The following is a 17451-nucleotide window of genomic DNA, read 5'->3' as shown; positions in this document are numbered from 1 at the left end:
AACTCTAACCAAACAAATCTAAGTTAAAAAAGGGCATATATCTGTCAAAATTCAAAACAGAGTTATGGGATTTAATTCTCCTTGTGTAGACGTTGATAGTAAATACATATTTTAAGTTTCAAGTCAAAAGCCTTGATAGTAACAGAGATATTTCAAAAACTTTTACCAAACATTTTAGTTAAAAAGGGATATAAGACTGCCAATATTCAATAAGAGTTTTTGGGATTGTTTCTCCCGGTGAAGACTTTGATAGTAAATAACTATTTTAAGTTTTAAATCAATAGCTTTGACAATAACGAAAGATATTTGATGTTATAAAAAAGATTAACAGAAAGTTCTAGGTTAAAAGGGGCATAGCTCTGTCAAAAACCAATGAGAGTTATTGGGATAATTTTCTCCTGGTGTAGACTTCAAAAGTAAATAAATATTTTAAGTTTCAAGTCCATAGCCTTGATAGTAGCGGAGATATGTGACTTTATCAAAACTTTACCAAAAAAACAAAAAAAACAAAAAAAGATCTAAGTAAAAAAGGGGCACCACTACATCAAAGTTCAACTAAGAGATAAGGGGATTGTATCTCCTGGTGTAGACTTGATAGTTTATGAATATTTTAAGTTTCAAGTTAATAACTTTGATAGTAACAGAGATATTTGACTTAATCAAAAACTTTAACCAACGGCGACGCCGACGCCGGGCTTGTGCAATAACTCTTCTTCTTCTTCGTCGAGCTAAAAGATTTCTTCCATTGTTCCATACAATCACGCAGGTTTTTTACGGTCAAAATATTTGGTTTCAATATAATATACATGTACAACACTAAGAAATGGAGACATCACAGAAATGTCAAACAACGCTTATGGATATTCCAGGTCTGTTGTATTAGTTATTTAGTTTAATATTTTATTTTTACCAAGATATTAATATACCAGTATGATACTCGGCGCGAATTAAGACATGTGATATGTTAATGTATTTTGCCAATTTCCTTACGTTAATATCAAATTCATAAAAATGATCTATCGGGGATGAAGAAATTTGGATTTAAATTACTTTTTATGAAACTATTGAATACTTTTCAACAAAATGAGGCTGGACAAAGGGTCAATGTTTTATTTAACCGTGTTTTTGTTAGCAATCACTGCTTTATAATCTTTTAAAGTGAATACGTTTCAGCACGTTCGGTAACCCTTACTTCTATGGACCATCGTCATGCTGGCGTTATTTGTTTTCAAGAGACGATATCTTATCAATCGCGGGATGAACTTGCTTGTAGCTTCTCTGTTGTGTTCCACTCCGATGAACAAATACTGCATTTACTAGACTTAGTAAAAGACATTTGCGAACTAGGACGAAGTGGAGTGTGAACACCAAAGACGATCGATTTTTTACGGGATCAGCTCAACATAATTTGATAACGTTATGTTTGGTATAAACAAGAGCTATCCGTAAGACAGCCAATGCTCGACTATTCGCTATAGTCTATTAACTATTTGTTCCAGAAGCAGGAGTATTACCCCGAATGTCAAAAGAGTTTCTATCCAGTATCTGCATTAGTTTTTGAGATAGTCACCTGCATGTAAAACTTTAACCAGGATTATCTAAGTCAAACCGAGGGCATAATTTGGCCAATATGTATGTTTTTGGACTTGATGCTATTACATAGTTCTTCATCCAAAAGGACACATAATGAAGTTTCAATTCAATTTCTGCATTAGTTTCGGAATTAGTTACTTGCATGCACAGCTTTAATCAGAATTTTCTTAGACCAAAAGGGGCCTTAATGTGTTCAAAATCCAAGTAAAAATTATGGATCTTGACCCAGTGAGGTTGGAAATCGACCTAGAAAGGGAAAAACAAGTTTCAGACCTATATGTCTTTAAGTAACGGCTCTATGTACTTGCGCGCAAAACTTTAACCAGGTTTTTGAGTCCAAAATAGGGCAACTTTGGCCAAAATGCACGTCAGAGTTATTTGACTTAATGCTATCACCTAGTTTTATAACCCCGAAGACACATGTGAAGTTTCAATTCATCATCTGCATTAGTGTTTGAGATTGTTACTTGCACGCTAAACTTTTACCAAGATCTTTTAAGTTCAAAAAGGGGAATAATTTGACCAAAATCCACGTTCCACGTCAAAGTTAAGGGACTTGATGCTATCACACAGTGTTACAAGCGAGAATACAATTGTGGAGTTTTCAACCCAATATCTACATTCGTTATTGAGGTTGTAACTTGCATGTTAATCTTTAACCAGAATTTTCTAAAACCTTGCTTTAGTCTTAATCATGATATAAACTTGAGCAACTTTTTTTTTGTCTGGCTCCGCCCCCTATTTTCTGAGTTATGACTCCTTAAATAGTCAAAAATACACATTTTCACCTTGTGACACGCCTAACTCACAAAGTATTTGATTAGATTCATGAAACCTTGCAAGAATCTTAATCATGATATGAACTTGTGCACTACCTAATTTTCGTCTGGCTCCGCCTATTTTGTCAGAGTTATTGCCCCTGAAATAGTCAAAAATGCACATTTTTCACCTTGTGACGCGCCTAGCTCAAAACGTTTTTGATATAAATTGATAAAACCTTGCACGAGTCTTAATCATGATATGAACTTGAGCACCGCCTTCTTTTCGACTGGCTCCGCCCCCTTTTGTCAGAGTTATGGCCCCTGAAATAGTAAAACATGCACATTTTCACCTTGTGAAACGCCTAGCTTAAAAATTGTTTGATATAGATTCATGAAACCTTGCATGAATCTTAATCATGATATGAACTTGCGCGCCTCTTATTTTGCATTTTGGTCAGCACCCTATTTTCAGAGTTATGTCCCCTGAAATGGTAAAAATATGCACATTTTCACCTTGTGATGCACATAGTTAAAAAGTATTTAATATGAATGATTCTAAACTTGCATAAGTATTTATTATGATATAATCTTGCACACGTTTTATTTTGGCTTGTCCACCATCTATTTTCAAAGTTATGGCCCCTGAAATAATACAAATATGCACATTTTCACCTTTTTATGTGCTTAGCTCAAAAAGTATTTGATATAATTGATGAAACTTGCTTGTGTCTTTATCATGATGAGTCCTTGCACACTTGGCATTCATTCTTCCTTAGACTCTTGGCATTTATTACAATATAATCACCCTTGAAATAGCCAAAGTAATGACATTTTTGTTTGTGATGCTCATAGCTCAAAAAGTATATGGCCTAGAATAATGAATCCTTTTCATAAAATGTTTGATGATACCCCATTATGACTGCAAACATTTGAATTATTTCCCCTTATTTGTGCCAAATGTACCGGTGGGGGTACACCCTGTATCTTACAGACACATTCTAGTTAAACAATACATTTTTAAGGCGCTTGATGCTTTTGCACAAAGTTTAGCAAATTCTACCCCATTACCAACCAAATACAGCTTCAGATTAAGCTAATAATATAACACATTACCTTTTGTTTGTACGCTAAACGTAGATCTAAAATTTGCACTGTTCCTATGTATTGATTAAATGTATGGATCGTAAACGGAAATAGTGTAAGTTAAGCGGTTGATTAAACTGTTAATCAAACAGTGTTTTTATGTCAGTTCGTAAATGAAAACAAAGTTCATAACGTCGCATGTAAATCTGATATAAGGAGTAGTTTTAGATGTTCATTCTACTCCATGTGCGTTATGCAGTGCAAAGTAATCGGTAAAATGTAATATGTTGCCACACAGACCCGGGGATCTATGTCATTATTGACATTTCTTACAATTCTACACAATATGCCACTGATTAGTTCTTGTTTACATTCAACAGGTTCTGGACCAGACGTATCATTTGTCTTCGATTCCGGTAATGTAATTGACGCAACTCTATTACGGCCTATGACGGAAGTTTACAAATTTGGTATGGCCACTGGACCAACTACAGGTTACCTTGGACTACAAGGTGCTGCAGTTCGCGTGGGATCCAATCATTTGGATGATTCGAACTTTGGAGTTCGGTTGTATAACCAATTAGAAATATTACCGAAACATAATTCATCCTTTGCAAAGATTGGTGATTCTGGAGCACTTGTTTTCATCGGACACCCGCACTGTCCAGCTGCTATAGGGATCTTAGAGGGTGGTTTGCCCAATGGTAAAATATTAGTTACTCCTATAATTGATGTTTTAGAAGCCTTGAAGTGCCCAAATTACTTACATAGATTTGAGCAGGACTCGGACTCTGGTATAAATTTAAAATTCCCAGGGAGCGCAGAGGGTGAAAATATCGAGGAAGATATGGATTATAATTAAACATTAGTCGTTTTAGGAATGAATGCTATCATGTGACAAGGGCTGAAATATACAACTAAAACTGGCATTTATTGCAATGGTGTACTTTATTTGCTTTATTGAAAAAGTAACACAAGAATTCAATCAGAACTGATTTTAATGCCTGGTCAAAATATTTAAAAATAACTTATTTTGTGTGTAGTTGAAATTACATTTGTACCTTTATATCATATATCAAGTCTAATATCAAAATTTGCTTCTGTATCCGTTGTTTTACACTCATGTAAAACATTCTTGTACCATTTCGTATAACGCGAGAGTATGCATTACACCAACCTACAGTATCAATTGTAACGCCAAATTGATTATAAGTCATTCCGTTAGTATGAGAAAATTACATGTAATGTGGGAAAGACTCGGGAATGTTTACAGTGCGTTAACCTGTATACATCACGTCTACCATTTCAGATTCCTTTGTTTGAATGAATAAAATGTTCTTATGTATGAACGTGATTAACGGATGATAACAGAGGTTATGTATGTGTATAATGCTTAAATAAAACACATCTCTCATTGTGTCAGTTTTAGTTTTAGCTAAACTGTATTGATAAATGTGTTGTTTATGATATATATTTATAGGTTATTGGCTTTGTATTGTCCAATTTATTTGACCTGTCAAAAATGGACCCGGTTTTCTCTATATTCTTTTCGAGCCTATATGAAGATTAACATGAAAGCCGGGAACATGTTTTGACAGGTCAATTAAATTGGACAATACCGGGACAAATGCATGAGTTCTGCAGCGGAAATATTGCGCGACTTTAGGAGCGCAGAATTATTCCGCCGAAGAAAGAGTATTCCTCGATGCAAAGATAGTAAACTTTCTTATTACAAACATATCTATCTATACTTATAAATGTAATGTAAAAAGATTGAATTAGTTCAATAGCCTGGATTTTACTGACGAAACTAAAATTCAAAACATAATAAATGCAATGATGCAAATTAAGTTACGTCACTCGCCCGATGTTGATTCAGGCGTCAGCTTATGAATAAATATTGAAGTTTCTGGTTCCATTGTAACTTAACGGGGAATAGGAAACATTATGTAATAAGAATGTATACACTTTATGTGCAATGGTAACAATCGTTGATGCATTTTAGATCAAATAACTACTATTTTGCTCATATTTTCATTGGTTCAAGTGATTTCATAATATGTTTTGGAACAATAATTATTAGTTTGTAATTAGACCTTTTAATTTTTTATATTGAGTGCATAATCTAAAATATAACAACTTCTTCCTTGCTTCCCGTATCTGCTTCTTAATATAACTGTTCAGCGAAATAACAATGTCACTTTTTTGTTAAGGGCGGCGGCATTAATTTTTAAGGCATGTTTATTTTTCAGAATATTCTTACATTTCCCTAGCAAAAACATACAACAAACATAATTTTGTATCGTATATAATAACAGTTTTGGTCTGTCGTAAACGTTTAAGGATTTAGCCGGTGTACTGAAGTTAAGTTTGGTGAATAAATATACAAACAGAAAGAAGACGTAAGAAAAAGAGACTACCTTGGCATAAGATATAGAGTATATTATTGCATCAAAGAAGAATTCGGCTAAATCACGATTTATTAAGACATAAAGATATACTTTTAATATACGACCAGTAAAGATTCCAAGGTCATGTTATTTTGTGCTTATCTCATATGAAAAACTTATACCTCAATCAAATTTTAATAATGGCAATGTTGATGAATTGTTTTCGTACAAATTTGTTAGTTGAATAAAATGTAAAGGGTTCTATTCTTATTTGTTTGCGATATGTACGCATGATTAAAGAGATCAAACATATTTAAGGGCCAAATTTGGACTTTCTCACGTGTCAGATGTTTTGTTGATATATCAATCTCAAGTAATGTTATCGGTTTTAATATAACTAAATACTTTAGTCATCATTTGATTGTCTTTTTTGTATGCAGACACGGTCTATATATTCTTTGTTTAACTGAGAGATGACTTTAATATGCAATTTCTACTGGAATTTCAAACGTACGGAAGTGCCTTAAAGTATTGGGTGGAAACACTTCGAAATGCCATTCATTTTAACTCATCATAGCACAAAGTGCTCAAGGTAAGCTATTATGATCGTACTGTGTCCGTCGTCAGTCGTCGAATGTCGATCATCGTCAACACGTCAACAATGTTTCTGTTAACACTCTAGAAGTCACGGTTTTAGTTCATTCAGAATAAAAATGTAATATCTCAGATGAGTTCGACACTGTCTGTGGGTCAATTACTGGCTGCGTTTTGCCGAGTCAATCCCCACGGACCCGACCTGGTGAACGTTGGAGAATGTTCGATCTCTCGTTGAATGAAGTCGTTCCCTCGGGGATACTCCGGTAAGGCGACGGCGGATGTCCGACATTGGAACTGGACAATATAAGGTGACAACAATCAGCCGGAACTGGGCGAACGTATAGGTGACATTTCAGGCCTCTTATTTCCATCATACCAATGTATTCCCGACGAAACGACTCATACCAACTGACTGGGGGCCCATCCCACTCCAACTCACATTAGGTCTTATGCGGGTAGATTAACAACAAAGGCGACACAAACCAGCCGGCGATTGGCCTACATGCAGTGTCAGGGGTATATGGGGCCTCTACCGTCGGCATACCCAAACAAGCCCTTATACGGCAACATACCAACTGACTTGGGGTCCAACCCCACCAGGTCAAGTTCGGGGAAATTGAATCTGAAGCCGACAAAACCCAGCCGGATATTGGCCGACATACAGTGTCACTGGCATACAGAAAGGGCTTCTACCACTCAATAGGTAGTCCAACACACTGGAGCTAATGCGGACTGACTCAGAAAGCGAAACTTAGCAGCAATATCTGTGACCAAAGACAGTGTGCAAGTTTGTTCTTCGGTCGTCCATGATGATGACAGGTATAATAAATATAACAAATAATTTGATTGGCTATCTAACTCGTTGGAACGAGACAGCTATATCGTTAACGAGTTAGCTATGTCGTTCCCACGACTTAGTAACTTGTTACCATAACATACTAAGTCGTTCCCTCGGGTTATTATCTCGTGGGAACGACATATAAAAAAGAGAAGAGCAATTGAAAAAAAGAATAGTGTATGTCACCTCTGTGCCACCGTAAGTAACTGATGAGTATAAATACGACAAGTGAAGCTTGACAAAATCGAGGAGTGTTACTAGGACTAGGGATTTGTTAATATAGCAAGGTTTTCTAATATTTTCAACTTCAGCTTATCACTGCAGAGCCCTACAATATTTTATTCTACATGCCCGGAACACAATGTAAGCTGACAGTTTAAACTATTATGCGGAATCTTGATATTTCTTAATGTGAATGAGTGTCATTCCAGTGTTTCAGACGGCGGTTTAGAGTCAGACGGATTTGGCCTTAGACGAGGGCTAAAGTTTGCAGAAAGGTTAATTCTGGATAGGAGAGTATCTCATGGCTAGCATATGACTATTGTTTAAGACAGCCTTGATATATGAACTTTTGACTGAACGTAATGTTTAAAAGGCTCGTAAGATGTATAAAATGCATCGCATGGTGTGGAACTGTGACAAAACATGTCAAGTTCTACTATTATAATTTCATTTCTTGAGTCGGGAAAGAGCTGTATTAAGAACATTATCTAAGTATTCAATCATAGAAAATCTGATATTCTGATAAATAATTCATATATAAACAAGAAACGCTATAGACTAGCCACTAGACTGATAATAATATATTTCTACATTTTTCCTTTTTTGACGAATTTAATTTCATAGAGACAACAGCCAGTCTATTTTAGAGATTTTCACAGAGGACTGATGTTGAAATTATCATGATATTGGACATAGAATATAGACTGGCTCAGTTCACTACATTTAATCATAAAAATGTAAAAAAGATATATCATAGTCTAGGAGCTAGTCTAGAAACGCTATTACAGAGAACAAAAAACTTATAGAATCAAATACTTAAGCAATTCGTCTTTAATGGAAATCACACCACAGCCATAAAATACAAAGACTCCGATGCTTATACCAATCTATATTACGTGTCTATTAAAGTGATACATTTTTTTTATCATTCCACATAAATCATATTAAATCATACCGATTTGTAACAGTTATCTAAACAACGGACTGTTCCGTTATCAAAATTATAAAAACACCGCTGATCTCAAAAACGAACTATACTTTGCTATATCTAGTATAAAACAATGTTTCCTTGTTTCAAAGGACAATTTACCTACTACACGTATATAATAAGATACAGTTATGAACAGTTTCTTAGGCCTGCATATGAATATTTTTTGGCCGCAATTAGCAATTGTAAGTTAGAAAAAATTGTTTCACTATCAATGTGAAATAAATATTCATTAATCTTAATTGAAATGTAGTTACTGCTTAATATCGGACGGATATTGCAATGTATGTTGTCACTGATTTATTGCAAAAGAATGCAGAGATATGCAGATACAGAAAAACATACTCAGCACGTAATAATCTATCAATCAAGGCCTCAAAAGTGTACGATGTGTATACCCAATGTTAATCAGTGTACACGTCGGTGTTGTTTCCAATTGAAATGTGTTTCCAGTTCTGCTTCTCGATGAATTTTTTGTTATTAACAAGAGTACAATTTAAATAGGCTGCAGTGGGTAGATCTCTTTTTGTGTATTAGTTTACTACAATGATGACCGTTAAGACACACAACGATTACTGTAACCATTTAGTATCATAAAAACAACATTAAAATACAATAAAGTAATCAACCTATTTAAAATACCAGAATATCAGAATGAAGTGATAGCCTTTGTTAACATAAACCTTTGTACAGGATAGATGTTCTTACAAAATTACACAAAAATATTAGATAATGTCATTATGTATGAGCACAACACCGGTTTGACAACTTGATTTTCAGTTAATGCTTTAGCAACTGGCTATGGCTCTAAATCAACTATCAAGTTTCAACCTTACTTCGTTTGAGTTTTCTTTCTATTTCTGTGCGACCGCATCATACAAATATTCTGGACGTTTAAAAATAAAACCATATCTACATTTTTGATAATTTTTATATTGTGTGACTGTGTGAGAAACGGAGGACAATTGTGTAAAAGAATAAAATCAACAGTAACGGATTCTAGAATGATTATGAACTTTATGTTCACATTTGAAATATTCGGAATCACTCCGCTCTAGGGTTAGGGTAGGCTTGAAATTGGCCCCACGCTGGGGCAAACTTAGTTTTACATAGAGTTGTATAGGGAAAACTTTTAAAAATATTATTGTCTTGAACCACAATGCACAGTGCGTAGATATTTGGCGTGTAGCATTGTCTAGTGGACCTCTACCAACATTGTTCAAATCATGACCGGTCTATGCACAATGAAATGTTGATTCTCCAGGTGTATCGGGTGAAAAAACTCCTTTCAGGGCTTTGTTTTATATAGTAGAACTTTAACTTGTAATCATCCTTACAGAGTAGAGTGTCACCGAAGATATATCTATGAAAATTAAAAAGAAAACTAGCCAGTAGTTAGCTATTTGCAATATTTTCAGTGATTCTGTTTTTTTTTGTTGTTTAATGGGTGCACGTGTTTACATGTACGAGAGATATTGACATTTTGCCAAATGAATAAAATTCTACAAATGAATGCAGACTTATAGGTTCATATGATAATTTTAAGATTTTAACATACGGTTAAAGAGAAAACGAAATTCCAAAATGAATTTTGGAATTGTGGAATTGTGTGTATTTTAATTTTTTAATTGCAAAAAATTGTTACTATAAAATACTCCCCCTGGAAATTTTTGAAATAAAGGTGTGGAATGGTGGCTTATGGTGCGTTTCTTGATCTAAATTTTGAGAAAATATTATTCCTTTTCCCTTTGCCAAAATAGTAGGATGCATCTTTGATGAGTATAGGTCACCTCTCAGCCAAATGTGTGTTTTGTGGGGGTGGGTGGGGGGGGGGGGGGGGGGAGGGGATGCGGGCCTTGTTTTATTGTTTGAAACGTGTAAACAGTTATCTAAGGATTCTAGTATTATGTATTTATGTCATTATTCCCTTAGTTTATTCGTTTATGCGTTAAAACGTGCAGAACAACCTTACGTTTTATTGTTATCATTATTAAACTACTGCTTGTTAGTCCACATATTTTATCGTCTGTAACGTGTAAACGGTTATCTAAGCTTATTTGTATCTTCACTCGTTTAAACTTGATTCCCCTTCTAGTTGTTTGATTTTGACCCTACATAATACCAAAGCAAATCTTCCTTGTACATCAAACGAACTTCAGAAATGTCATTGTCATTACCTTTAATTACGTTTCAAATTGTAATCAGATATTTAATCAGCGGCATGAATTAAATGAAGTGTTAAAATAATAGCCTGTTAAAGCATATGTTTCACAGTGCTGATAATACACTGAAAAGGGATATTTGGATTAAAAAAAGTAAGTGAATACTGAACTCGATACCATCAAACTGTCAGTAAAGCCCAGCCTTTGGAAATGAGGAGAACGTTGTTTTATTGAGAGCGGATGTCTCAACTGAAGTAGATATAAACTATATGGTTAAACGTGGTGTGACAGTTCTGGCCTTTATAAGCAGGTATTGTAGTAGTAGTAGTTTTTTTACAGTTTTGACTGTTTTTGTGAACAATTGTACAAGAACCATCATTACAACAGCGTTTCAAACGTTTTAGTCAATTTCTAAGAAATGGGTTAACTTTTTAGACTGCAGTATATTTTTAAGAAAAGTTTTGTTGGGGCGATTGTGGCCAAAATAAGCCTTCAAAATGCTGACAAATTCTTTTTGTTACCATATAAATGGTACAAAAAAGCAGCGAACAAATAGCTTTTGTATTGTATTTTTGGGCGAAAAATAACAAAAAGGCGACGACACGTACAAATAATATTTTCAATCCATCTTACAGAAAGTTTTCTTCAAAACTCCAATATCTGGAAAGTTAAATTACCTCTTTTTATGTATTTTCAAAGGGGATTATTTGTTAAAAGTTCAAATATCTTGTTTCACTGTTGTTTTGTTGTTGTTGATTTTTCTATAAAGGAGAATAATAGTGGAGACGTTGCTTAATTTTGTTTTGTATGCAATTTAATATTGTTTCGCCTTGTTATATACTTTTTATTTACTTGGTTTTTAAAATAAAGGCCGATTTCGGCCAAAGACGCACATATTCACTTGTTCCTTTTAAAACAACTTCGTTTTAACCAAACTTCGAACAACCCGCTTTAATCATAAACGAACACCTGATTAATCAAAAGAATAATGATAATAATCAGTAACACTACTACCCTGACTAAGTTTATTAAAAAAGGTAGTTAATCTGACTTCGGTCATATTTTGGTTTTGTTTCATTTTTTTCACGACTGATCATGGTGGCGCGGCGGTTGCAGGTAAGCCTACAGAACTAGCGAAAGTGTTCCATTTGAGATGGTGGATGGGTGCCGGTGATGACTTAATTACAGGTAAAGTTTTCATGTAAGTACAGGTAAAGTTTCCATCAATTTTGTCCTAGACCAGATGCTGGCAAGATATTTATGACACCTGCAGTGTGCTCTACTGGAAATAACGAGTTCCTTGTGCTTCAGATGAGTACAATTGCTGAATGAGTGTTAAATATAAGACGTTTACTTTCACACTTGCACTTATTCATATTCACTCAGCATTTGGTATTGTCTATTTTGTGAAGTATTCACGTGAAGTATTTTCAAAATTCATTATTTTTCAAGTTCGAGGATATTAGCATAAGGATGATATGTTGTGTGAAAATAAACGAGAAAAGGAATATTAGGAATGTAACAGCACTTTTACTGCATTAGTATACATCATGCTTCGAAAATGATATGTTACAATAGCAATTCGGTTAAAATACAAAATTTGAGATTATGGAATATCTCCTTTGTCCGCGGAAGCTACGACAGATTGAATATAAATTAAATTTTTACGCTGTGTGAAATCTGGCATATTGATTGTTCAAATATGTAGCTTTCATTGTAATTGGAGGTAACTGAAAAAATGTTTTGAAAAAAGTAAAACCATCATTTTTGTCAGGCACTTTGTGCTTTATGATATAGTAGTGTACTGTTTTATTTATTGTATTTCAGTATACAAGTGAACCAAAACTAGAAAATATCATTAAAGGTTTACGAACATGCGACTGAGCACCTTTATAATGCTATATGTGAATCACAATTCACCAGCCAGTTGTCACATATTGTTTGAACTGTGAAATCAAATAAAGTTTTAAATTTTCAGACATAAAAAGGAAATGTATGAGAATACTTTATATTTTCTCTCGACTCGTAAGTGTTTAATTACATTTGTTTCACTAAACTTGAAATTTTAAATCTTTATTGAGAGCTTTACGTAGTAACATACAAAGTTAAACGTTTCACTTTTCCTGTTTATTCTTAAATCACAGAAAGTTTATTGGCATAGTTTGTCTCTTTTTACTTTTCTGCATAAACAGATATTGAAACAGTTATTTTTTTTTTAATTTATATAAAAATCTAATCATTTGGTTATTTTTAATCTTTGAACTGTTCAGCGTAATCATGGTAAGAAAGAAATATTAATTTATAAATGTACATTTTCATTTTAATCAACATAACTGTCGAGTGTGCTGGTGGTTATATTATAAATCATACATACCAGTGTAATCTTGCAAAATGTATGCCGTGTATACTTTAACCCTCGATTTTTCAGTGCTAGTTATTTTAGTGGGATATGGTCAATGCAGATTTATTCCGAGTTATTCTAAAGAACTAGAGATTGAACTAAAACGCATGGTTTTCGAGGACTACGAGGTATGGCAGAGACCGAAGGAGCTGAATACAGTAAGAACATCAATGAACCTTCTCGCACTGAACTATCTGGTGAGGACATACATGCTTTTAATTATAAATTGGTGTTACATGTTTGCATTTGACCACTTAGTACTCGATGTTAGACACATAATTGACTTAATGTTTCCCAGTGTGTTTATCAAAGTACTTATAACACAGAGGTCACGATATATAGAGATAGACCCTAAAATGTTGCATTAAATAAAGTCTAGAATAGTTCAACACTAAAGGGGCTGGGGGGGGGGGGGGGGGGGGTCCCAGTTAGGTGTCTGCGCAAAATGTTTAAAATAAAAAATCATTTTGCGCAGACACCTAACTGGGACCCCCCTTTGCAGTCAAAACTTAAAGAAACAAAACTAATTTTGATCTCATGTAATAAAACACTCATGGAATGGGCTTGCCAGTTAATAGTTAAAAGTATTATTCCTCGGTCCTCGGGCAATTATTTAGATTACTGACCGGCAAGCCAGTCAATACATGAATACTGTTATATTCTGATCAAAACTATTGGGATGTACACATTTACTATAGAAATATTCTACCCTTAAATAAATTGTAAATGCAAATTAAATCTATTAATGTTTTGTAACTGTTGTGTGTCTCTTTCTCCAATTTTATATAACATTGTGGCGTGATAATGGTATGTTTGACCTTCCGTGAGCGCAGTTAAATAGTCCAGACTGCATGTTGTTCTGCGTGCTATTTAATTCTATTTTTATTTCACAGTTATAATATAGTATTAAAATATAAATGTTGAGTCTTAGGAAAAAGAAAGATCATTCTTTGGCATAATGGCGTATTTTGTGGTCTATAAAAATGGCGCTTAATTACAAATTATTCATGGAAGACCGATGTACAGAAAGGAGGATGGGGGCGTGGGGGTAGGGGTGGAGGTGGGGGGAGTGCAGCCTAACTCTGTATTAGAGTTATAAGTAAACTGTTGAAAATCATGGAATCCTTATAACAGTCTTAAACAAACAAAAGTGTAAGCTCATGGAAGTGAATCCGAAATGATTATCGAAAAACAACTTAATCTATTCTCTGTATGCATTTTTCGTATTTTTCGATTAGGACGAAAAGTCACGTGCGCGTTCAGTTACATTTACGTCCGAGGCATGCCGAATTGCTTGAAAAGTACGTAATTATATAGAAAGTGTCATTACCATTGAAGGCTGTGTTACCTTTTTTTCCATTTCATAAAATGTTATATTTCACTCGTACTTGGACTCAGTGCTATTTTTTCTAGACCTTTCAATTCATGGAGTAAAATTCAATTAACCATGAAAGAATTCCTCTTAATTTTGACCGTTTCATTACCTTTTATGAACAGACTCAATCAAACCGAGTCTGCTATTACATTATTTAGTTGCTATGCTTCTAAAGGATCTTTTCACAGATTATATTCACATTCTGTTGAGCCTCTTCTACGAAATAATGGGTAACGGCAAACTTAATAAAACATATTAATAATTGGATACATATATCATTGTACTCATTTATGTAAAATAACGGTATCTCTTATTAAAATTCTTACTTGTAATACATGCGAACGACTGTAAAGTGTAACTGTTGTTTAAGTTACCGACACGATTCAAGCTAGGTCCATCAGCATTCAATTTGATAGATTTCAATCAACCTAAGTAATGTTATTTTCCTTTACTATATATGCTGGCCTGTTTGAAATCTTCAACATACAGTTAAGGTTATTTATTCCTTAACTGTTAGTTAGCATACATGATGTTTCTTTATCATGATATAGCTGAAATCACGATGCTATAGTTAAAGGAAATTGCTGTTTTTACAGAATCAGTGAAAGTTTGGTACAAATTACTGTTACAAATCACACGTAATATTTATGAAAGTGAGTCCTTCTATTATCGCCAGAATTTTCCAAAATTCAAAACATACATTTTAAAGTCTTTATAAGGTTTCAATACGAACAATTGGTGTCGTTTATTGATTGCTGTCAGGTCTACTTTCGTTACACATAGCGGTCACAACAGCTAAACATGACATAACAGTACAGATACCTTGCAACAAAAATGACGGTATCCTTTAACGGTGTAAGTGTTACTTTTAACACAAAACATAATACTTGTTTAGTCTTCAAAATACCTGCTTCATCACTCAAAAGGAAGGTTAAGCTTTTCAAATAAAATCTTTATTATTTTTTTAAATATGTCTATCGCTATAATATTTTAACTTTAAAAATAAATTTATTTCATTTTATCTATGTTGCAGCTTCTTACATAGCGTCTATCCTGTTTCTGCAAACGTTGGCAGTACTCATAACAGTATTTTATCTTGATACCTATTTTACACCAGAAGATAAACCAGTTCCAAAATGGCTGCAGTCAGTGACGTCATCATTTTTGTCGAAGCTCGCGTGTGTGGATTGTCATACGACAACTTTGAAAGTTTCTCCAAATTTGACGGAAGTCAGCGGAGATAAGAGTGATGTTTCAATTGAAGATTACAAAGAGGACAACAAAGAAGTTTGGGTAGACGGAGTCAGAAGAAGGGTCATGTAGACAATATTCATGGAAGGAAATAGCCTTACTCCTGGACAAAGTTACAATGTATATTTATTTGTTTCTTGTTACAGGCCTTACTGTTGTTTCATGAGTGTAATGTTTTACCACTTTCATACTGCTTATTCATTTATATAGCTGTAGCAGTTACATTGTCATATTATGTTTTAAACTTTCTTACATTAGTCTATGATTAGACAAATTTATTATGTGTTGTTGTATAACGTTTGTTGCCATCTATTGTCTTTCATAGAGACAAATAAGATTATTTTTAACGAAACTGTACTAAAAAGGTCACTAAAGAATCATCTTTCATGATTTATACTATGAGCACTATAGCTGGTGCTAAGAACACATTAAATACAGTCTACAAATACTTTTACATATCATATTCATAATATTGCGTTTAGTAGATGGCAAAGGTAGCATAAATCCTGTTCTTTTCCTTTTGAACAAGCGCAGTGTCATTTATGGCATTATTTAGCTAAACAAACATAATAGCTAAATATTTTATTTAATTGTGATATCTTAATTATTTCGACAGTGATGTCATCCATCATAGGGCAAAGTTGTAACGAATTTGTGTACCCCGAAAAAATAACAGAAGGAAGATTTAGTAAATTGTCTGTAGCTTGTGTGTTTTAATTCAATTATCATTATTAACTATCATTATTTTTATTAGAGTGAAATAGGTCTGTTTTCTCTCAAGAGAAAATTGTGAAACAAACACTTTATTTTGAAAATAAAAAAATAAAACAAATTGTAAAATTAACTCACAATTTCTGAGCAAATGTGTTTGGTTTACATGTAAGATTAATAAAATGTCTTCTATTTTCACTCGTGGCTAAAGACTCATTGTGGAAATATTGCATATCTATTTGGGTGGTGAGATTTATTTTAGTCTTACACTAAAAGTTTAAATATCCTTTATGCTTTGTTAGATTATTATTTTCCAATTTCATACTCGAATACAATAATTTCACATTGAGTTTATTTAGGTAGGTTCTTGCAATTTGGTGGCACCCATATATATCAATATTGAAATAGCTCTTTAATACGATGCATAAAATATGACACCTATCTGTAAATGCATAAATAGATAGGAAAGATGTTTCTTTAAATCTGTTTTGATTAAACATTCGGAATAATGACGTAATTTTTTTTATCTTATAAGGACATTTATAAGTGCCCTCCCCTTCTTTCTACACCCCACATCACCGAAAAGAATGGCACAAAAACGAACAATAGCTTTTTTATATTTTAACTAAAGTATCAAATTACTTAAGACTATTGCAAATGATATACCGTGAAAGTTTTATCTATAGAAATAAACAATATATATTCTTATAGATTTAAGTCAATGCGTTTAGTTTAGTGTATTATATTTTGATATATAAGCTATTTAAGGCTAACGGAAGAAACGTTCAAAAATATATTTTGTACTGAAAACATTTCAACTGGAAAAAGTTTCTCTACAGTTTTTAATATTTACGGTACAGTTCAATGGATATTACCACTTATCATGCGTAATTTATAAAGATCATTTCTCAACTTAAATACGAGGGAAATTTAACATGAATGTCAAAGGTAGGTGTTAATCTTCCTTGATTATACAGTAAATGTCTAAAAACATAACTATCAAAATTATAACATATAGATTCCATAAATGAGTGAAGTTATTCTTCATTTGACCTGATTAGTTGGTATTAATGTGTTAT

At 33.5% G+C, this 17451-nt stretch overlaps 2 protein-coding genes across 3 annotated transcripts in view; both read left to right on the top strand.

Moving 5' to 3' along the window:
• Nucleotides 1-6139, top strand: part of LOC128550862 (uncharacterized) — a 37795-nt gene extending 31656 nt beyond the window's left edge. For both annotated transcript variants that reach the window (XM_053530796.1, XM_053530795.1), the window contains exon 12: nt 3818-6139. In XM_053530796.1, coding sequence (XP_053386771.1) covers nt 3818-4299 — 482 coding nt within the window. In that variant the 3' untranslated portion in view covers nt 4300-6139. The remainder of the gene's footprint in view (nt 1-3817) is intronic.
• Nucleotides 6140-12543: 6404 nt separating this feature from the next.
• LOC123538533 (neuronal acetylcholine receptor subunit alpha-3-like) overlaps nt 12544-17451 on the top strand; it is a 69160-nt gene continuing 64252 nt past the window's right edge. Inside the window, exons 1-2 of the mRNA XM_045322693.2 lie at nt 12544-12659; nt 13063-13232. Coding sequence (XP_045178628.2) covers nt 12626-12659; nt 13063-13232 — 204 coding nt within the window. The 5' untranslated portion in view covers nt 12544-12625. The remainder of the gene's footprint in view (nt 12660-13062; nt 13233-17451) is intronic.

The sequence above is a fragment of the Mercenaria mercenaria genome, chromosome 18, assembly GCF_021730395.1.
Source record: "Mercenaria mercenaria strain notata chromosome 18, MADL_Memer_1, whole genome shotgun sequence".
Classification (NCBI taxonomy): Eukaryota; Metazoa; Mollusca; class Bivalvia; order Venerida; family Veneridae; genus Mercenaria; species Mercenaria mercenaria.
The sequence above is the reverse complement of the archived record's forward strand: the minus strand, read 5'-3'. Positions and strand labels throughout refer to the sequence as shown.